Source organism: Alosa sapidissima, chromosome 22 (genome assembly GCF_018492685.1).
Source record: "Alosa sapidissima isolate fAloSap1 chromosome 22, fAloSap1.pri, whole genome shotgun sequence".
NCBI classification, from domain to species: Eukaryota; Metazoa; Chordata; class Actinopteri; order Clupeiformes; family Clupeidae; genus Alosa; species Alosa sapidissima.
The window spans coordinates 11,930,914-11,953,246 of NC_055978.1; the positions used below are offsets into that span (position 1 = coordinate 11,930,914).

The window sequence follows — 22,333 nt, forward strand, 5'->3', positions numbered from 1 at the left end:
TTATTTCTTTACGTTCCATTACTATTTATTAGGAATATTTCACACACACACACACAAATATACATTGTAGCACTGCATCTACATTCTTTCAACATTCATATACTACTCTTTCCTATGCAATACCTTTGACCTTTGCATGTTCAATTTAAATAAACTATAGAAACTTTTCATCCAACCTTGGTACAAACCGATGCAATAGCATCTTAAGGTCAGTAGATGTCACTGCAGCTTACAGTAGAACAGAGCCGTAGATAGAGAGTTCGACCAAAGATTATATAGGCGGAGCAAGACAGCTTGTCGTAGTTCATGGCTATGGCGTAAAATGAGGATCGAGTCCTGTCTGCATAAAGAGGTGTGTCGTTGAGGTATTGATGGGCGTACGTAGCAATTAGCCAACAGCAGCAGAAAAAATAACAGGCGCACACCTGATATAAGATCAATTTTCTCCAGACTGGAATGCTCAAAAATGCTAAAAATGTCAGAAAGGTATGAGGATCATGAAAACGTGCACATAATTCACATTCTTAACTCTATAGAACCAAGATCTTAGCATATGTGGTGACATTTTGAGCTATGACCATACTGTAGACTTGAATGGAACAGTTGCTGCCTCTGCATAAAGAGGGATTTTGACCCCCCCCTATATCCAGCTGAGGTCCCTGCTGGCAGGCTCTCTGCAGTAGAACAGAGCCGTAGAATGGAGAGTTTTACAGTTTGGCTTCCTTTATTACATCACAAGTCTCCTTGGTGCAGGATTCCATCACTGTTCCCTTTGATTCCATCAATGTTCCCTTTGGTTTACCCAACCTGTGGCAGAAGCAATGAAAATCTGTAATTTCAGTTTAATATGACCAACATTTTATCAATGTGCGGACAGGATGGATAAAATTATAATTTAGCATACATTGTAAAATTGTAGTTATTTATGACGATTACAAAGGTTTGTGAATGTCAACATTAGATTCTCTGCAAAGTCCAAAACAACATATACATTTATCAATCTACTGTAAAGGAAAAAGAAATCCATCAATTAAAATATAATAATAACAACAATAGATAACAGAGCAGGCATTGATGACAACAACTACACGTTGATAAGTCATATGTATGAAGGGGTGGAGGTGGGTTGATGATCAGCTGATCAATCAGTTGAGCAGTCAGCCAATTACTGACAGACTCCGAAAGGCTGGGTGTGACTGTGGCCTGCCTGAACTAACCTATGCTGCTCCATTTTTTCCCCCACACTTCTCTCTGTAGTGTTATGTTCAAAGTTCAGTTGTTATCCAACGACTGGCTGGCATGATAAATCATTACACAATCATTACATACCACAACTCTAGACAATTAGTAACTCTGGGCTGAGTTGACTGGTACTTAGCAGACACTTTTATCCAAAGCGCCGGGAATCAAACTGGGGTTGACCAACTGTCGCAAGACAGTCACATTAGCGCTGCTCCACCACGGCCAAACAGAGTTATCAGGCTATTATTATAGTTATTAGGCTGTGATTAAAGGATCTTTCCAGAGTTAGAACAACCTAAGGTCTATTTACAGAAGATAACAAGTTCAAAATGAGAGCAAAATTACGTTAATTAGTGGAGTTTTGAGCATGACTGTTTTTTGCATTAGCAGCGGCTTAGAGCAAAAGCGCTAATGGGCAAACATCCATGTAAAAAACAATTGCTATTTTATACTGTTAACATTGCTCAAAATATAATTACACTTCTGTGGTAATGTGGTGGATGTCCGTACAGACAAACCGAAGTATTGTAAACTTTGAAAGTCTACAGAGAGGTCAAATCAGTGGGCTCGTTCCAGCTAGCTGCGCTGTGCAGATCTGGCTGGACGTAAGGCATGTTTGTATTGTAAGATTCAGCCAGATCTGTGCAGTGCTCCAAGCTCGAACACAAGCCAGGCCATTTGTTTCCTCCAGAAAACAGGTATTGTTATAACCTCTATGTACACTTTCAAAGCTTACAATACTTAGGTTTGTCTGTAGGGACACTCACCGCACTACCACAGAAGTGCAATTATATTTTGAGCAATGTTTACGGTATAAAATAGCCTTTGTTTTTTACTCTTTATATTCTTAATGTTTATTCCGGGTGTTTGCCCTTAGCGCTTTCACTCTAAGCCAATTCGTTGCTAATGCAAAAAACGGTCTTGCTCAAAACTCCACCAATCAACGTAATTTTGCTCTCAAACGACAGTTTGAACTTATCTTCTGTAAATAGACACTAGGTTGTTCTAACTCTGGAACTATCATTTAATATGAAGTTCGTGGAGTGGCTGTGGCAGTGTGATGACGGTGGTCACTCACCCTCGGACCGTCTGCATCTCAGTGATGTTATCCGGCAGGACCTTTCCAAACGTCTCAGGCAGAACGAAACAGAGCATGCCTGAGAACACAGCCAAACCCCCAATGAAGAGGTAGGGGAGATACTTATAATAATTTCCTGTGGGAGACAGAGGGAAGGAGAGGAGGAGAGAGAAACAGCTGTTACCACTCCTTTATTAGACCACACTAATACTCTTACGCAATTACATGGATCATTCAAATGCCAATCTACAAGGCTTGTACCATATCACTGGTAAGTCACAATCACATCACAAATCAAATCAAAGAGTCTCCAAACTCCTCATCAAACTCCTATAATCACACAGCAAGCCCCAAGAGAGAGAGAGGAAGAGAGAGAAGGAAATGCAGAGGTAGTGGAAAGACAGAGAGGAAAAGGAGGAGGAAGGACAGAGAGACAGAAAAAGAGAATACAGTATAGTATAGTATATATACTTTTTTGATCCCGTGAGGGAAATTTGGTCGTTGCATTTAACCCAATCGGTGAATTAGTGAAACACAAACAGCACACAGTGTACACACAGTGAGGTGAAGCACACACTAATCCCGGCGCAGTGAGCTACCTGCTACAACAGCAGTGCTCGGGGAGCAGTGAGGGGTTAGGTGCCTTGCTCAAGGGCACTTCAGCCGTGGCCCACTGGTCAGGGCTCGAACCGGCAACCCTCCGGTTACAAGTCCAGAGTGCTACCCAGTGGGCCACGGCTGCCCCTCTATACTTGAATACTTGGATTTGATGATGAATATGAAAGATGTAAGGGATAATGTATAGAATATATAAGTCCCGACAGGGCGAACCGGACCCCGACGCGCCAGCGGAGGGGTCTTGTTTCGCCCTGAAGGGACTTATTTTCCCATAATGACCGGCGTTCTATACATTATCCCGCTTATTATACGGCTACTTGCCAAAACAAAAAAAATAAACTCCATGATATGTCTCTTTACACTTATTTGTTACCGTTTCGTCGTGGCTTTTGCTGAGAAACAAATAGTTCGCAACACACGCTGAACTTGAATCAAACATTCTTTAGAACACAGCTGATCAACCGTCTGCTTTCACTTTTGAATGAAATTCCAAGCGCAAACTCCGTTGCCATTGACAGCGGTCATTCTTGTTTTCAGAGGTCCTTTCCCAAGAAATAATGACCGCTAGAACTTTCGGAAATCCCATTCAAGTCAATGGAGCATTCTACTTGCATTGTGAAGAGCCGTATAATAAGACATTTTAAATCAGAGCAGGTATTTTAGTTTGAGGTGAGCACTCACTGAATACCTATGATATTACTTCTCCACCGTCTCACCCAGGTAAATGATGAACGGAGAGATTATGGTTCCGATGCGAGCGGCCATGGAGCAGGTTCCCATCGCCATGTTCCTTACCACGGTGGGGAAGAGTTCAGAGGTCACGGCGTAGACCACGCAGAACGCCATGGTGATGCCGAACTTGCCCACCATCTCCAGGAAAATGGCTACACCTGGAAGATCTGCACCACACAGTCAACTGTTCAGTCCCACTACACCTGAATTATTGTTCTCACAGATGATTCTACTGTAAACTGCCTGGGAGTGTAAAATCAGAGCAGTATTTGGGAAAAGTGGAAGTTTGCTGGTGTGGACTACTCCCCCTATTTTTGGTTTCTTTCTTTGTCCTGAAGGGAATTTGTCTTTGATTTTTTTACGCATCCACGGGTAGTGTATAGTGATGGGCAAATGAAGCTTTGGTGAAACACTGAAGCACTGCAGTGTGAAGCTAGAGACACTAGCTGAAAAAAAAAAAGATTTCTAGACTAGGTAAGGACTTTTATGTTGAAAAATCTCCATGTGGTGGCCATATTGGATTTTTTTCATTAGTGTCGCTAGCTTCACAATGCTGTGGTTCAGTGGTTCACCAAAGCTTCATTTGCCCATCACTAGGAGTGTACACTACACACATACACACTTGGAGCAGTGGGCAGTCCTTGATCCAGCACCCAGTAGGGGTTAGGTGCCTTGCTCAAGAGAGAATGCTGTTCAATCACTGCCCCCACCCACATGTTCCCTACCAGTCAAGGATTGAAGTGGCTAGCCTTCAGTTACAAGTCCGCTGTCTCTGTGTTCCTGTAAACATAGGGAGCTTACCTCCGGGCACGAGTTGGGTGAGGAGGATGACGGCGCCGCCCAGAAAGAGAGTGGAGGACTGGCAGATGCGGCGCGGGCAAAACTTCAGCAGCAGCATGGCCCCTACGTACGCCGGGAGCTCCACGACAGCCGACAGGAAGAAGTTGAAATACGGATCACCGTGCAGGTTGGTGGTGTTCAGCAGCAGAGCGTAGTAAGACATGGTGATGACGATCCTACAGTACAGACATATATGAATTATTACAGTACACTGCAAAAACTGAACAAGTGCGATCAAAAATCAAGTTGGTATTCTCAGGGGTGTAGCAGAAGATCCTGGGCCCTATGCATTGGCAGTCCTGATGGGGCCCCATAATAAATATAATAAAATATATTCCAGACTTTTCAAGGGCCCTGGAATGCAGCCGTTTCGCTCTACATACTTTTGTCCTCTGCTTTTGAATGGGTAGAATTCCGGTGTGATATTGACCTAAAGTGTGTTGAAACATGATACCGAGTGTGAACGTATGTCTCATAGCCCATCTCGGCTTGTCCCCTGCACTCCGAAATCTGGCGTTAGTTAGCCGATGCTACCAACAGCTTTTTCAATGGGGGTGCCTCAGCATCGGCCTAGCCATGCAAATAAATCACTGTTTTACACTTTTACAAGGCTCGAAGTATCTCCACACTTCATTGGTAGACTTCCGAGGGCCCTGATATTTAAAACGAGACATTGAGAACTTTGAAAAAGCACTGGGAGTTTATTTACAAGACGATTCATACAGACAGTACCTTAAGGAAGTTTACCGTTCGCTGCCATCTTGAATTTAGTCACGATAAGTCGAGCGAGTACAAATGAACAGGTATGATAAGGGATCAGATTCCAAAAATAATTCTGTGGAAATGCATGGATTCCAGTTGCTTCCAGTCGCAGCAACTGGAATCCATGCATTTCCACAGAATTATTTTTGCAATTACTGGAACAATTAGCATTGTTTTCTGTTTTTTTTTTTTTTTTTAAGTTCTTACACTGTCAATATCTTGTACAACAGACGTGATAGTGAAATCTAAATGTCTACCTTCTAGCAACAGCATTTTTGTTAGGGAGAACCGTGGCAAATACCTGCAAAGCTCTTTGCAAAGAACCGGGGGCGATGTATACTACTTTTTGACTTTTCAATAGCTATACTGCACACCATCAGCACTTGAAGGAAAAAGGGCTGTTCACAGGGATTTTAAACTTTTTAATTAATCTTCATACCATCATGCAATCATCATACCATGCTGTGAACGCTAATATTTTGTTACTAGCAACCTACATCCTCTGTCAAACACAGTTGCATTTTCAGCTCTGAATAAAACTGTTCTGGTCCGACCCGTTCTGGTCCAAACTGCTCTGGTTCGGATATAGTTGCTACTCAACAGAACAGTTCCAGACTGATCTTCCTTACCTCACATTTTGTGGGCGGGGCTAAGTTCAGCTGGCTTCCAGGCTACCTTATATGGGCAAAGATGGCAGCGTTGGATCTTTTTTGTAGGATTTCCACCTTGGAAATCTTAACTTGATGTGAAGCGTGACTGCCATTTTGCGTGTCTAGACCTGACCACTTTATAACCCGTCTTCTGCCAGTTGACCATCTTGGTTGTAACTTTGCCTTGGTCTTTATTAAAACTTCTTTGCATTTATGTCCAGTTGTCCTTAACATTCATTACAATGTGAATATCCAGATATACTGTATATCGCACCAGAGGATGGAGCAGACGAGGATGAGGACCACTGCGTTGCATCTCCTTAGGATGTCCAGAATGTTGTATTTCTTCTCCTTATTCGCCTGGGCTTCCTCGATCTGGGAGGACAAACAGACACGGAGTTAGAGTGTTTGTGTGCAAATCCCATCTATATTTAGGACAAACAGACACAACACACATATTGCTCAGTGGCAGAGCCAGTTTACATTTACATTTAGGTGCTGCTTTTATCCAAAGAAACTCACAAAAATAGGGAACAATCAAGGTACAGTGTGACAACCCAGATAGCAAAATCAGATTGGCAGATAGCGGACCGCTGATGGTATGCTGCCGGTGGCGTGCCACTTGTGGTCCGCCATTGGTCCACAATCTCTTTAAATTTAACTTGTCATGAATATTAAGAAAACTTAATGAAATTATATGTGGAGTATAACTAAACAAATGAAAAAGGAACAATCAAGGTACAGTGTGACAAGGTACGACATGCTAGTGCAGCAATCAGTTCTACTTGCATAGAATCAAGTGACAGTTCTAGTGAAGTTAAGTCAAAAGAAGCAGAAGAGGGATAATCCAGGTGGTACGTGATAGAATAAGCATGTCCATTTGTTGGTAGTGCTAGGAGAGGAGGTACTCGGAAGAGCTGGGTCTTGAGGAGTTTTTTATGCGTTAGTGATTTGAATTTCTTGTGGGCAGCTACAGGTCGCCAATGGAGTTCACTGAGCAATTGGGTAACATGAGCAGTGGGGCAAAATTGAGTAGGACGGCTGTGCTCGCCGTTAGGTTGCGCTTGGTTGAGCTAATGACCGAGAGATTTGTGTTGTGCTTACCGCCGGGCTCAGCTCAAAGTATAGCCATGATTTACAGCGCACCATGGTCAAAGTTCAACATTGAACTTCGCAGTGGCTGAAATATTGCGTGCGCTGCAATTTACTCTGCACAGCGGCAAACCGTTATTGCGCCATGCAAGTCACGGAAAATAATGGGTTTCAGAGTTTTGCGCTACTATTGCCTCTTCCTGTGCATAGAAGGGGCCTTTATCCAGCAGTGGCTTACCTCATCGGGTGTGAAGATGACCTGGGGCACGGTGACTTTGTTCATCCTGGCCGCATTTCTCAGTATGGCCTCAGCCTCCTCCACTCTCCCCTGGGACAGAAGCCAGCGGGGCGACTCGGGAATCAGCCTGGTAGAGGCGGGAGAGGAGAGGGGTGGTTGTTCTTATCAGCTAGAGTGATCTTAAAAACCGTAGTTTTCATCGTTATTGTTATAACCGTAGTTTCACCTCCCTTCCCTTCTCTGCTTCGAGAGCCTCAAAGCAAGAGCCTTTTCCAAGGCTGCAGAAGATTCAAAGCCTTTTTCAAGGCAGCATTATCCTAGCCTAGAAATCTAGACGCGCCCCTAGCGGCAGCGAATTACATTTGCTGCCAGGGCTAGTCAAGTCAAGTCAAGTTTATTTATATAGCACATTTCATACACAGAGGTCATTCAATGTGCTTTACATAAACAAAACCAAACGATAATAACAAATAAAAGCATAGAAGGGCAATATAGTCAAAGAATAGTTAAAAGGTAAAGATCATAATAAAAAGAAAACATAAAACACAAGGTAAAATCATTTAAAAATAAAGAATAATTAGTAAGCAAAATCAAAGGCAAAAGTAGTAAAAAAAGTAATAAAAGACAAAGTAGAATAATTATCGAGGCAGATTCAGAATTTGTAACTCGGCACAGTTAGCAGAAAGCGTCTGAGAACAGTTTGGTCTTAAGTCTAGATTTAAAACTGGCTACAGTTGGGGCCTTTTTAATGTCATCCGAAAGTTGGTTCCACAGCTGAGCCGCATAGCAGCTAAAAGCTGCTTCACCATGTTTAGTTCTAACTGTAGGTTTTACTAGCAGGTTTTTCACCTGGGACCTGAGAGGACGAGAAGGTGTGTACTGCTGAAGCATGTCTGACAAGTATTTAGGTCCTGCTCCATTTACTGATTTATAAACAAGCAATAGTGCTTTAAAGTCAATTCTGTGACTTACTGGAAGCCAGTGCAAGGACTTAAGAATTGGAGTAATGTGGTCAGTTCTTTTAGTTTTTGTTAGAGTCCTAGCTGCTGCATTTTGTATCACCTGAAGCTGTTTAATAGTCTTTTTAGGAAGGCCTGTGAACAGTCCATTGCAGTAATCAACCCTGCTGGAGATAAATGCATGAATGAGTTTTTCTAAGTCATGTTTTGACATCAGCCCTCTGAGTTTGACAATATTTTTGAGGTGGTAAAAAGCTGATTTAGTTATCGCTTTCATGTGGCTGTTGAAATTTAGATCACTGTCAATTAATACACCAAGGTTTTTAACAGTATCCTTTGCCTTCAACCCTTTTGTGTCAAGGAGAGTGGCAACCCTAAGTCTTTCCTCATTTTTACCAAATATAATTACTTCAGTTTTTTCTTTGTTCAGCTGAAGAACATTTTGAGACATCCAGGTGTTGATTTGTTCTATACACTGACACATAGATTCAAGAGGACCATAGTTGTTTGGTGATAGAGCTAAGTAAATTTGTGTGTCATCTGCATAGCTATGATATGAAATCAAATTATTTTGAATGATTTGTCCAAGTGGGAGCATATAGAGGTTGAATAATAGTGGCCCCAAGATCGACCCCTGGGGAACACCACAGGTCAAGGACGTTGGTGTTGAGGTACAGTTTCCGATGGCAACAAAGAAGCTCCTTTCTTGTAGATATGATTTTAGCCAGCTGATAACTATGCCTGTAAATCCAACCCAGTGTTCTAGTCTGTGTAGTAAAATATTGTGATCAACAGTGTCAAATGCTGCACTAAGGTCCAGTAGCACTAGGACTGATGTTTTACCTGAATCTGTGTTGAGGCGTATGTCATTGGAAACTTTAATGAGAGCTGTTTCAGTGCTGTGATTTGCCCGAAAACCAGACTGAAAGTAATCAAAATACCCATTTGATGTTAGGAAGGTGGTTAATTGATTAAAGACTACTTTTTCAATAATTTTGCCAATAAAAGGTAGATTGGATATGGGCCTGTAATTGTTTAGCATGGAGGCATCCAGGTTATTCTTCTTGAGAAGTGGCTTTACAACAGCTGTTTTCAGTGACTTAGGAAAAGTGCCAGACAGCAATGATACATTTACAATTTGAAGGACATCCGCCGCTATGAGGTGAAAAACAGTTTTGAAGAAATTGGTAGGCAGAGTGTCTAAGACACATGTGGAAGGGCTGAGATTCTGTACCGTTTTTTCAAGTGTTTCGTAGTCTATCAAGCTGAACTCTGACATCAAGTTTAGTTTCCCTCTGTTTGTTGCTGGAAGTTCAGGTTGTTGAATTTGTAATTGAGCAGATATGTTGAGTCTGATTTTGTCAATTTTACCTTTAAAAAAAGATGAAAACTCATTGCATTTATTAGTTGAGAGAAGTTCAGGCGCTAATTGTGAGGGGGGATTTGTTAACTTATCAACAGTTGAAAATAGAATACGAGTGTTATTTGAACTTCTATTGATAATGTTAGAAAATAAAGACTGTCTTGCTTTGCATATTTCAGAGTTATATGTGCGGAGCATCTCTTTATGGATTTCATAGTGGATCTGAAGTTTGTATTTACGCCATTTTCTTTCAGTCTTCCTACACTCTCTTTGGTAACACTTTATTTTAATGTGTCGCTGTTACAGTGTACTTACCTAATTAGGTACAGTGGTACAACCTGTGTAACAACATGTACTATCAGGTACTATCATTGTACTTGCATAATGTATTTGTGAGTACCTACATATAGTTGTTACATTGTAATACTGAGTGCTTTTACAAAACTTTGCCAATTTGCCTAAATTTTCATCAGAGGCAAAGAGCTGACCTGAGACCTGCTGGATGGGGTAAATCGGGTCATGATAGATTTGATATACAAAGCATGCTTAGCTCCAGTCAAGGCCTCATTGTCTTCAGTGTACATGTAACAGCTGTGCTGCTACAACCTTGTTACTCTTTGATACAGTGGAATAAACTGGAACAGGTCTTGTCTTGGAACAGGTCTACTAATTCACATGTACTGTGTGGTGTAACAGCAGACACATTTTAACACATCAATTACAGGATGTATATAAGTAGATGTAAGTACTTAACTGGTACACTTTATTTTAATGGGTTTATTCCACTGTATCAAAAGAGTAATAAATGTGTACCAACACAGTTGATACATGTACTACAGTATGTAGGGTAATGGCAGACATGTTCCAAGACACCAATGACACAACATACATGTAATATGTAATTGTAAGTACTTAACTGGTACACTTCATTTTAATGGGTTTATGCCACTGTATCAAAGAGCAATAAGTGTGTACCAACACAGTTAATATATGTACTACGTAGTGAATTAGTAGACCTGTTCCAAGACATCGAAGACATAACATACATGTCATATGTACATGTAAGTAATTAACTGGTACACGTAATAGGTTTATTCCACTGTATCAAAGAGTAACAAGGTAACATGTACTGAAGACAATGAGGCCTTGACTGGAGCTAAGAATGCTTTGTATATCAAATCTATCATGACCAGATTTACCCCATCCAGCAGGTCTCAGGTCAGCTCTTTGCCTCTGATGAAAATGTAGGCAAATTGGCAAAGTTTTGTAAAAGCACTCAGTATTACAATGTAACAACTATATGTAGGTACCCACAAATACATTATGCAAGTACAATGATAGTACCTGATAGTACATGTTGTTACACAGGTTGTACCACTGTACCTAATTAGGTAGGTACACTGTAACAGCGACACATTAAAATAAAGTGTTACCCTCTCTTTTTATAAGTTTAACTGCTGGATTTTGCCTCCATGGTGCTTTCTGTTTGTCCTTAACTTTCTTGAATTGTAATGGAGCAATGTCATCCATAATGTTTGCCATTTTTGCATTAAAGTGATCAAATAAGTCTTCAGAGTCTGACAGTTGACTTGACTTTAGTGAAAGTGCTTGCTCAAAGAGAGCACTTGTCTGATCATTTATGATTCTCCTTTTTACCATCATAGCTGTGTTTTGAGTGTGTGGGGACATAGACACATCAAAGAACACGCAAAAATGATCAGATAAGGCCAGGTCTTTAACAGCTGTAGAGACATCGAGACCCTTTGTGATAACAAGGTCGAGGGTATGGCCGAGGGAGTGTGTTGGCCCCTGTACATGCTGTGTTAGGGAGAAAGTATCGATTAGTGCAATGAATTCCTTGGCATAATTGTTTTCAGGATTATCCACATGCAAGTTTAGATCCCCTGATATAATAAGACAGTCATACTCTATGCAAACAACTGATAGCAGTTCACCTAGCTCTTCAAGAAAAACTTTAGCTGAATGTTTTGGAGGCCTGTAAATTGTCAGTAATAAAATCTGAGGAGAAGACTTAATGCATGCACACAGATATTCAAATGAAGTAAAGTCACCGAATGACGACTGATTGCACTGAAAAGACGTCTTGAAAATTGTGGCTATCCCCCCACCTCTTTTATTTGCTCTGGTAGCACTCAAAAAACTGAAGTTTGGGGGAGCTGATTCGATGAGAGTAGCAGCACTGTTTGCTTGATCTAACCATGTCTCAGTTAAAAGTAAAAAATCAAGGTTGTTTGTGCAAATTAGATCATGAATTAAGAATGATTTGTTTGAAAGAGATCTGATATTTAGGAGTGCTAGTTTTGTTAGTTTAAGTGTTGGGGAAATATGATCCATGGGGGAAATCTGAGGTTGATGTGGTACGGGTAGGAGATTGGACTGGTTTACCCTATAAGCTCGATGCATTTGTGTTCTATTTCTTGTCAATACAGGAATAGAGAATGTCGGCTTACTGGGTCCCGGCATGTTCTCAAAACTACTGTCAGTACCATTTATATTGCAGGGACCCTGAGAATATCATGCAATACAGTCATCATATAATTGTCCCCTGCTGCTGCCATCTGTATTTTCCACTGCACATTCCATGCTATATGCCGGCTGAGAAAATGAACTAAGAGGTTGCTGCTGCTTAAGAGATCCTTCTAAACGGGGAGGGGGAGGGCGAGGGGGTGGAGGTGCCCTTCGCTTCTTTGGTGCTAATGATCTTGGGCTAGTAAAACTCTGCATGGCTACTGGTAGCAGTCTCTCCATTCTTGCAGGGAACATCATGTGCTTGGGTGGGGATGGTGATGGGTATTCAGGGGATCCTGTGGAGTTTGAGTGGGTGGTGGGATGAAGGGGTGGGGATGGGGATGGGAGATTAGGGGGGTTTGTGTGGCCTGGGGAGTTTGATTGGGTGGGGACGTGATTGGGTGTGGGTGGTGATGGGAAATCAAGGAGGTTGGGGTTGAAAATTGATCCAGAGTCTCCATCTGCCTGCTGAGGTTCTGGGAAGTTTGTTGCAGATGCTCCGCTTTCAGCATGTATTCCAGTAGTGTATTCCATGTTGTTGTGTCTTTGTGGTGACAAGGAGACGACGGAGGTGGGGAGGGGTATTGGTACTGGTGTTACAACATGACCCTTCCTTTCTGATATCCTCTCAGCAGCTTTGATAGGTGCTATCTCCTCATGCTCATCACATCCATTTGTTTGCTGAGATTCCAGGGAGTTTGACGCCAGTGATTGACTTTGAGTCATTTTAGCAGCACCCATCTTATCTTGTCCAGTGGACATGGCTTGGCATTGTTGAGCTGGTTGTTTATGTTTCTCCAAGGTCTGCATTTCAGTGGAGGCTAGCGGGTGGTTATCAGAGGGCCCCACAGCAGGGCAGGTTGGGCATATCTCTGTTTCAGCCTGTGCAGAGTGTTTTGGTTTAGCTGAGTTGTTGATGTCATCCGCTTGTTCCGTCTGTATGGCCACTGAGCGCTTATCAGAGGCTCAGCTCAAGGTTGGCAGAAAAAATGTTGGGTGCAGGAGAGAGAGGTGATAGTATTCGGTTAAGATCTTGGCCCCAGTCCAACTCAGCTCTGTGCTATTTGGTCTGAAGTATTCCCTGCGATTCCAAAAAAGGTTAAAATTGTCAATAAAATTCATCCCAACTGAAAAGCATGTTTTTGCGAGCCAGGTGTTTAAACTGAATAGTCTGGAAAATACAAAGCTTCCCTCTGCTGGGAGTGGGCCACTGATGAAAATTTGTATTCCAAGCTCATATAGGGCCGAGAAAAGTTCCTTGAAATCTTCTTTGACATACAGCTGTTCTCTGTAGATGTCATTTGCTCCAACATGCACAATGATGCGCTTGATAGTTGCATATTTTGACACCAGTTCTGCAAGCTTGTTTTTTGTGTCAGACACTGAAGCATTTGGGAAACAACATACAATCATCCTTTCCCCATTTATATGTCTCAGTCTAGCAACTCTCCGTTGGCTTGTGAGCTCCAGAAATCGAAACTTAATCAGGCCAATGAAATCGTGTATAGAGTCGTTAGGTAGGCTTAACATAATGATTGATGGCAGAGTTGCAACGGTTTGGCTTGAATTCCCTGCTACTTGAAAACAAATAAGATGGATGTTGCTGCTGGCGAACAGTGTGACACGAGTTAAGCTTTTATTAAGTTGGCAAACGTTTGAACTAGCCAACTAGCTCCGCTGGTGGGAAACGCATGGGACTCATAGCGCTGCCGCTGTCCTATTGCGTGCAGAGGGAATTTGAAAGACAACTGATTATCCCGCCCCTCGGACTGAGCACTGCGAACGGTGAGTGTCCAGACCCTACATTTTAATGTGTGTCTGGCTCGTCAGGCTAGCATTATCCAGCACCATGCGGCTGGGCTATCCCCGCATCGGACGGGCACGACTGGTGTGTCGCCTGGCTGACTGCTAGGACCATTCTCATCCCAGTTCCCACCTGTTCAACCTGTTGCCCTCTGGAAGGTGCTTCAGATGCATCACATCCCAGACAAACAGACTCCAGGGCAGCTTCTTTCCCAGAGCCATATCCTCCCTGAACACGCATATGAACTAACCCCCATCTTCTCCCTCGCCCGCCCTATTACACTTCCTCTTTTTAAAGGCTATCAACATTCCATACCATATTTAGATTTGTATTATAATGTATAATTTATTTTTATGTAATGCAGACACTTATTTTTTACAAGGGCAATTTGAAACCCTGCAGTACATCCATGCAAAAATGGAACCTCAGGCTAAAAAAAAAAAGTTTTAGTATGTATGAAGTGTGTATGTATATGCTTTATGTCATGTGTATACTATTTTTTTTTTTTATTGAAATGACATCATTAAATCAATGTGGTGGACCTTAAGGGAAAGCTCCTCAAATTTCGTTGTATCATGTGTACAATGACAATAAAGGTAAACTCAAACTCAACTCATGATTCTCCCTTTGACCATCATAGATCTGAACATAGCATTGTGTGTAGACCTCATGAAAAGCCCAGCTTAGAGATAAAATGGTCACGTTTTCCAGATTCCACCAAAAAGCAGATTAGTTTATGGCACATTGTAAATTCCACACGTGTGTGTGTTGGTGTGTTTGTGTGATCACCATTTGTCAGAATGCCAAAAAGGTTAAAATATTTGAAGTGTCATATGCTTTTGATCTATTTATGGAGGACTGATACTGTACAAAAACCCATATAAGTTGGTGGTCTGTGGACTTTGCATTGGGGGACTATATAAAACTAAGGCCAAGTAGCTAGTAAAGTACTGTTCCATATCAGCAGTTATAGGAAGCATGTTTATTTGGAAGATACAATGTTCCTATACCCTCAAACCTAAACTCATGATAGATTGCTGAACTGCTTTAATCTACTGGATTATTCAGAAGATGATTCCTACTTGACTTGTAAAGTTGAATCAAATAAAGTATATAAAATGTGAATCTCAGGACTCATTATAATATACTGTAGGTCGTGGAATATATCAAATTAATGTTGCAGTGGCTCAGTAATTACCCTACGGAACGGTACAGGAGACCTGAGTATGTGTGTGTGTGTGACCTGAGTATGTGTGTGTGTGTGTGTGTGTGTGTGTGTGTGCGCTTATTACAGTTTTTTTCAGTTGCTTACACTCAAAATCTTGAGTGAAACATGTCATTCAAACACAATGACCCCATACCAAATCTCATGTTTGTGTGTGTGTAGGTGTGAGTAAGTGTGTGAGAGTGTGTGTGTGGAAGTGTTTTTAAGTGTGTGTGTGTTTGTGTGTGTGTGTGTGTGTGTGTGTGTGTGTGTGTGTAGGTGTAAGTGTGTGAGAGTGGGTGTTTGTGTATGTACAGTACAGTATGTGTGTGTGCAGATGTGTTTTTAAGTGTGTGTGTTTGTGTTTGCTTGTGTATGTGTGTGTGTGCAGATGTGTTATTAAGTGTGTGTGTGTGTGTGTGCCTCACCACCACAGGGGGATGTAGAGGAGCCCTGAAGCCGCCATGGGCATGATCAGGAGTCTCCAGTCCCGCAGGAAGTAGGCAAACAGGGGCAGGAGCATCTGCCCCACCCCGGACGCCATGAACACCCCCAGGGAGCAGAACACCACACGCGTAGCTGGGCTCAAGATCTCCGAGCCTGTCACACAGCAAGGGGGAAAAGGACGATCATAGGCTGCATTTACACTGGCAGGCCTTGATGCACAGTTCTGCATTTACACTGGCAGGCCTTGATGCAGTTCTGATTTTTGGCCTATATTCTAACCTACGTCTGTTTACATCTATTTTCCAGAGTGTCCCATATCAGATATCTGTGTTTACATCAGGGGTGGGCAAACGTTTTGGCTCAAGGGCCACATTGGGTTTTGAAAATTCGCCGGCAGGCCGCACAACAACCCCCTCCCCACGACACACACATAAAAAAATACATTTTTCCTATAAAATAATTTAGTATCAAAAGTATTTGTTTTAAAATATTAATTGCTTCAAAAATACTGCTAATTTGATGCTGATTAACAAATGTATAAATTGTGCACTGTCGCTTTAAGACAGACGCTTTAATTCACGTTTATTTCTCAATGATCTTCTGCCTGCTCCGCTATTTTTAAATGGCCAGTAGTGGAAACTACTGTTGCCTTCATGATTTCCTTTTTAAAGTTTCTTATAAGAAGGAGATATCAATTACCAACAATGACAAGCCAGCTGGAACCTGCTGCTTTCTCTCCCTCTTGTGACTTGCAGACGCGTTCCCAATTAAATGGATCACATAACGTTTACGTTAGATCTGCTGCAAAGGAGATAACTAACAGTAGGCCTATCATCTCTATTTAACATGATGTTTTGACATTGACATTGTAAACGTTCTCTAAGGAGAGCAAAAAAGCCATTTTCAGTAAAGCTAACCAACGTTGTTGGCCTGATAACCAAATCAAATGCTTGGCGGGCCGGATCCGAAAAGTCTGCAAAATGGGTTATACTTTCTGAAGCTGGGATTCCCTAGCCTGGGAGAACCTAGACGAACATTTGGCAAATTTGAATTTGCTTTGCAGATCCGTCTGGCAAAGAGGCCATTCACTCCAATGTTCCTAAAATCCAGGCACCAATTATAACTATTGAGTTGGGCTTAGCATTTGTTGAGATGTTTTTTTCCGTTGCTCTGCATATGTCATCTCCTTCATCACTCTTATTGGTTTTCGTCTATCCAATTGCGTCCAGAGGCATTTTGATCAGCGTCCACTGGTTACGCCCCTTGGAAATGGGAGGTGAATTAACCTTTTCCAGACCCAATCCCAATTGAGATAAGGTCTCGAGCTAACGAGGCTAGGGTTATGAATCTTTGGTGTATCATATTAAAACAGGTGAACAAGGTTAAAAAGAAACCGTGAGGCATACCGAGCACATAGCCAACGACGTAGTTGGAGAAACCGCTGAAGCCAATGAAGAAGAAGATGGTGCTGAAGGCCTCCCAGCTGGGGGAGAAGATCTGGGCAAAGATGGTCAACGTCTGCATTGTCATGGTGGCAAAGAGCACAGGCCGCCGTCCATACCTTTATAACACACACACACACATACGTGCATGCCCCGCACACACACACACATAGAGACACACATACGTGCATGCCCCGCACATACACACACACACACACACACATACGTGCGTGCCCCGCACACACACACACACACACACACACACACATACGTGCATGCCCCGCACACACAAACACACACATAGAGACACACATGCGTGCATGCCCCGCACACACACACAGAGACACACATAAATTATTTAAATATTTCGAGAGATAAAGTAGCCTACTCTCTTTGACACAAATGGCACAGAAAACAACACCTGCACCGTACAGCATAAATTCCGTACAGCTAAGATGGAGCAAAACTTTACCGACTGACCATTTCCTTGGAGACCGATGACCAATTAAATCCATTCTTATTCTCATTCATGCCTGTGTCTAACTGTCATGTTCTGAATATGCCCTAGGCTGCCACATATAAAAATCACCAGACTACATTTATCACCTAGCTCACTGATATCTAAGGGCTGACACTTAATTTAGGCTATAAGAGAAGGCTATGCCTATATACAGGTAAAACACAATGTAGGGGGTGGGGGGGGTGGGGGCTGTGGTGCAATTGGCCACAGCGCCCATACCACACTTGTGCCCAAGCACCCATGGAGACCCAGGTTGGATACCACACTTGGGCCCAAGCACCCATGGTGACCCAGGTTGGATACCACACTTGGGCCCAAGCACCCATGGAGACCCAGGTTGGAGTCATACCACACTTGGGCCCAAGCACCCATGGAGACCCAGGTTGGAGTCATTTCACACTTGGGCCCAAGCACCCATGGAGACCCAGGTTGGAGTAATATCACACTTGGGCCCAAGCACCCATGGAGACCAAGGTTGGAGTCATATCACACTTGGGCCCAAGCACCCATGGAGATCAAGGTTGGAGTCATATCACACTTGGGCCCAAGCACCCATGTAGACCCAGGTTGGATACCACACTTGGGCCCAAGCACCCATGTAGACTCAGGTTGGATACCACACTTGGGCCCAAGCACCCATGGAGACCCAGGTTGGATACCACACTTGGGCCCAAGCACCCATGGTGACCCAGATTGGAGTCCAACTTGTGGTCATTTCCCGATCCCACCCCATCACTCCTTCCCACTTGCTTCCTTTCCCTCTCTTCACTGAGGCACAAAGCCCTAATTTTTTCAGCGATTCTCATCTCATACCATGAACCTTAGCATAGTGGCTAAGGAGCAGGGCTAGTATGCACTAGCCTGAAAAGTTGCGAGTCAATTCCTGCCTTCCGCCGCTGTGCCCATGAGCAAGGCACTTAACCCCAAGTTGCTCTGGGGACAATGACCCTTGTAATATAAATGACAATCGCTTTGGATAAAGATGTCTGCTAAATGAATGAAGGTAAATGTAGTATGTGGTTATGAACAATACACAATGTGGTTATGAACAATACACAATGTGGTTATGAACAATATACAATGTGGTTATGGCATTCAGTGAACAGTCCATTGCATGCTTTACATCCAGTCGTGACATAATGCAGGTGTTCAGAGTCCAAAATACACAGACACAAAGTGAAGTCAATAAACCTTTGTGATTTCAAAGCCATTACGATGATAAAATAAAAGATAGCCTCCTCTCATTGTTGTATTGAATTTATGGACTGTGTCTTCTAGTTCAACACACTTAAATACAGCACATTCAGATTTTAAAAAAAGGAGTTGTCATAGTGTAGCGCATTATAGTAGAGCATAGTGTGATAAGAGCTTTAAGATTTTTGTCTCAATGCGTTGACATTTAAAAACAATCCTCTGTCTTGGCTACCTGGATACTGAGGAACTCATATAAATCCAAAGGGTTATAGACAGCATACACTGTGAATGGAACTCATATAAATCCAAAGGGTTATAGACAGCATACACTGTGAATGGAACTCATATAAATGCAAAGGGTTATAGACAGCATACACTGTGAATGGAACTTGCCTACATTTTCCTCGGCATAAATAAAGTAAGTATTTGTCTATTTATGTATGTTATGTGTATTGTATGTATGTACATGTGTCTGTATTGTATTGTATGTGTGTGTATGCATGTATGTACATGTGTATGTACATGTATGTATGTGTGTATGCATCAATCTATCTACTGTATACGTCTATCTATTTGCCTGTGTGGTGTGATGTGGTGTTGGCAGTAGCAGACACCTGTCCGAGAGTTGCCCAGAGATAAACGTCCCCACCAGTACACCCAGGAAGTAGATGGACGAGGCCAGAGGCTCTTTGTATTCATTCTCACACACCAGGTCCCACTGCAAGGCAAATCATTTAACCATCACACAACCATGAATCATTACGAAAGTCAGACATTATCCAATTATGTGGTGGTGCCAAAGAAACTCAATCTTATAGGCTAAAACAAATAATAATAATAAACGTCTATGCTACTATGGTCTCTGCAGACAAACTGTTTCATCAAGTTTCATCTCACCTGCCATCACCACTCTCAACAATCTGACTAGAAGTTAGCAGTGTCCGCCTATTTGTGGAGTTTTTGCCTGTGTATAATTTGTTTTTGTACATTTTCTTTTTGTTAAGTGAGTACATTTTCATTCATTTGTCAATTATTTTGTTAAATATGAGTACAAACAGCAACAACAAATTTCCCCCCTGGTATGGGGACAATAAAGTATGAATCTGAAACTGAAGTATTTCTACCCTTGTAATTGTAAAGAAAGGGTATGAAAAAATATTGTTACCTTGCTTTTCTCTAGGTCGCCATCTTGTGAGGAGATAATCTGTACAAGTTGATTACCAAACTCTCCTCCTGTTTTCTCCATTGATATTAGCTTGTGCCTCATTTGGTAATCGTCTTGCACCAACTCTTGCAAGATGGTGGTGACCAATTTAACGGCTCAAAAAAGCAATTATTTTTTGATGTAGCAAAGTTGCCCCCGAAAGCTAAGCCATGTGCTATTCAGTTGTAAATACACTGACTCTTTCAGTCTAGCTCAAAACTGCAACAACTGACATTGTTTTGGTCCCAAACAAAAATGTGCACTCGTTATTATCCAAAAATAGACCCGGGTTATCGTTAAACTGGAGTTTCCCTTTACTGTGGCATCATGTACTACTACATATTACCTTACGTCATGTGGCTGTGGATAGTGTTCAACTGTTACATGTACTTCTGTGGCTTGCAGGGTTGGGGAGTTCTGAACTACATGTAACTGAGTAGAAACGTCTATTAAGCTGTGAAGGTATGTATGCCTTGCTAGTAATGTATTCATGAGACACTTCAGCAAATGTATGACCAGATCCACCAACCAAACCTATGAGTTATGCAAGCTGAGAATATATACACACTCTCTACAGCAACATTGCCCAATACAAAACTCAGAACAGATGAATCTTATTTATTTTTCTTAATCATTTTGTTCTATTTCTCTATGTCTTGCAAGGATACAAGTTAAGCATGTTATGCAGTACATGAAATGCCATTTCACAACACATGTACCTTGTCCATTTGATTATTTTTTAGTTTGAAGCACTTTTTCTAAAAAAGCTTTAGCTGTATCAAAACCTTCTCAGGGTATCCCATTTCACTTGCATATGTTTATACCTCTGATGCATGAATACAATGGGCAAAACCCAATTCCATTTGACTCGGTAGAGGTGGACTAGCAACACTTTATCAATGGCTGAGAGTGTCATCAGTGTGTGTGTGTGTGTGTGTGTGTGTGTGTGTGGCTGAGAGTGTCATCAGTGTGTGTGCTCACCTCAGTAACGATGGTGGACTGGTAGATGTCTTTACTGTACTTCCAGCCATCCAGACAGCTCTCCTGCTGAATCTGACTGACGTTGACGTCCACGTCGGGGACGTAGTTGAGCAGGGAGAAGTTCCTCAGCTGGTCCAGGCTGTATCTGCTGCAGGAGCTGCGTTTCACCAGCCCGTCCTGCACCACCAGGGGAATGCTCACGTTCCTCCAGCTCTCGCTGATGTTGCTCTCCTCCGGGACCAAACACTCGTGGGGCGGCGTGTCACCCACAAACACGATGTAAATGCCAACCAGACCGTTAGGTAGGATGCTGAAGGCCAGAGAGAAGAAGACCAGCTTCTGGAAAGGCCCCCACGTTCCCAGGAACGAGGTGATCTCATCGTAGTCTCTCATACTCTCTCCTTTCTCCAAACTGCCCTTTCACTTAGAGGAGCTGCCTTTGCCCCCATCTACCCTCTGGCACTTATTGTATGACACGGCCATAGCTGATAATCTACCCCCTTGCTCCCTCCCTCTCTCTCTCTCGGAGTGGGTGGAGCGTTTGTGAGTGTGAGTGAGTACGCCGCATGCACCCCTTGTGTTCCACTTTGTTTCTTTGATCTTTTTTCTCCGCTTTTTTTCTGTTCTTTTCAAAAACAATTTTGTCCACAACCAGCAGTTTTTGGTATGGCAGGCAAGTAATGTAGAAAATGTTTTTTGGTCACTTACTGTAAGTTAACATCATGCCATTGAAAATCCCTGATAATCTTGATGTCTCTGGACAGTAGGAGTGTGGTTTGGTTGATGGTGATTTTGTGGGTATGCATGCTTTGAGGAATGATGCTTTAGAGATATCACGATTATTGGATTTTCTTTTGATCTAATTTCTCTAGATCAGGAAAAGTGTATCGAACATAATTGGTTTAAGCCATTGGCATGTGGCATTTTTTGGCAAAAAAGTCCATAAATTGACTAAGGTCATTTCTGGTTTTACTACATCTCTTTGTGTATTATATTTGTTTTATTATCTGCCTATCTATGTTGATGATCTTGTTGTCTTTTTGAAAAAGTATGATACCAAAATGCTAATGTTTAAACTGATACAGACAGCCTACATATTTCTGAAGATGTTGGGGGTTGGAACTGCGCTTACATACTTGTGTGTGTGTGTGTGTGTGTATGTGTATGTGTATGTGTATGTGTATGTTTTAGAGGGTTCTGGGAAGAGGTTCTTGAAAAGCTTAAAGGGCCTCTCACTAGATGGTCCTCCTAGTTATAGTGGATGGAATCCACTATATTGAAATCTCCTGGCTTCTTATTATTATAACCTTTTCTTTTTACCTTTTCAAGAATGAATGTGACTCTAACCGCTTAATGTACAGACATGTTGAAATAACCATTGTGTAGTCCTGGATTTGGACAAGAGAGTTAACATTTCAGATTTTTTTAAAAGTT

The 22,333-nt window shown here is 42.2% G+C and overlaps 1 protein-coding gene across 3 annotated transcripts; it reads right to left on the reverse strand.

The window, feature by feature from the left end:
* On the reverse strand, positions 1-21,331 carry LOC121696980 (solute carrier family 22 member 4-like). Of its 3 annotated transcripts, none has more exons than XM_042078209.1 (10): positions 20,900-21,331; positions 19,329-19,432; positions 16,965-17,119; positions 15,540-15,711; positions 7,253-7,379; positions 6,197-6,297; positions 4,472-4,686; positions 3,655-3,837; positions 2,321-2,456; positions 1-807 (listed from the first exon to the last, which is right to left on the reverse strand). In XM_042078209.1, exons 1-10 carry the CDS (start codon positions 21,290-21,292, stop codon positions 708-710), a joined length of 1,686 nt encoding a protein of 561 aa, XP_041934143.1. In that variant the 5' UTR covers positions 21,293-21,331; the 3' UTR covers positions 1-707. The 3 variants fall into 3 exon arrangements, with proteins under 3 accessions (XP_041934143.1, XP_041934145.1, XP_041934144.1); XM_042078211.1 differs by lacking the exon at positions 20,900-21,331 and adding an exon at positions 19,880-20,839; XM_042078210.1 differs by lacking the exon at positions 1-807 and having other exon boundaries at positions 2,376-2,456; positions 3,627-3,837.
* Between the last annotated feature and the right edge of the window lie 1,002 nt (positions 21,332-22,333).

Bases quoted from the DNA above. Each gene is read 5' to 3' on its own strand.
- LOC121696980 (XM_042078209.1), bottom strand. From the start codon at position 21,292: ATGAGAGACTACGATGAGATCACCTCGTTCCTGGGAACGTGGGGGCCT. The intron at 19,433-20,899 runs GTGAGCACACAC...TTTGCCTTGCAG, and splicing joins AGTCCACCATCGTTACTGAG to TGGGACCTGGTGTGTGAGAA. The intron at 3,838-4,471 runs GTAAGCTCCCTA...TGTGTGGTGCAG, and splicing joins CACCCAACTCGTGCCCGGAG to ATCTTCCAGGTGTAGCCATT.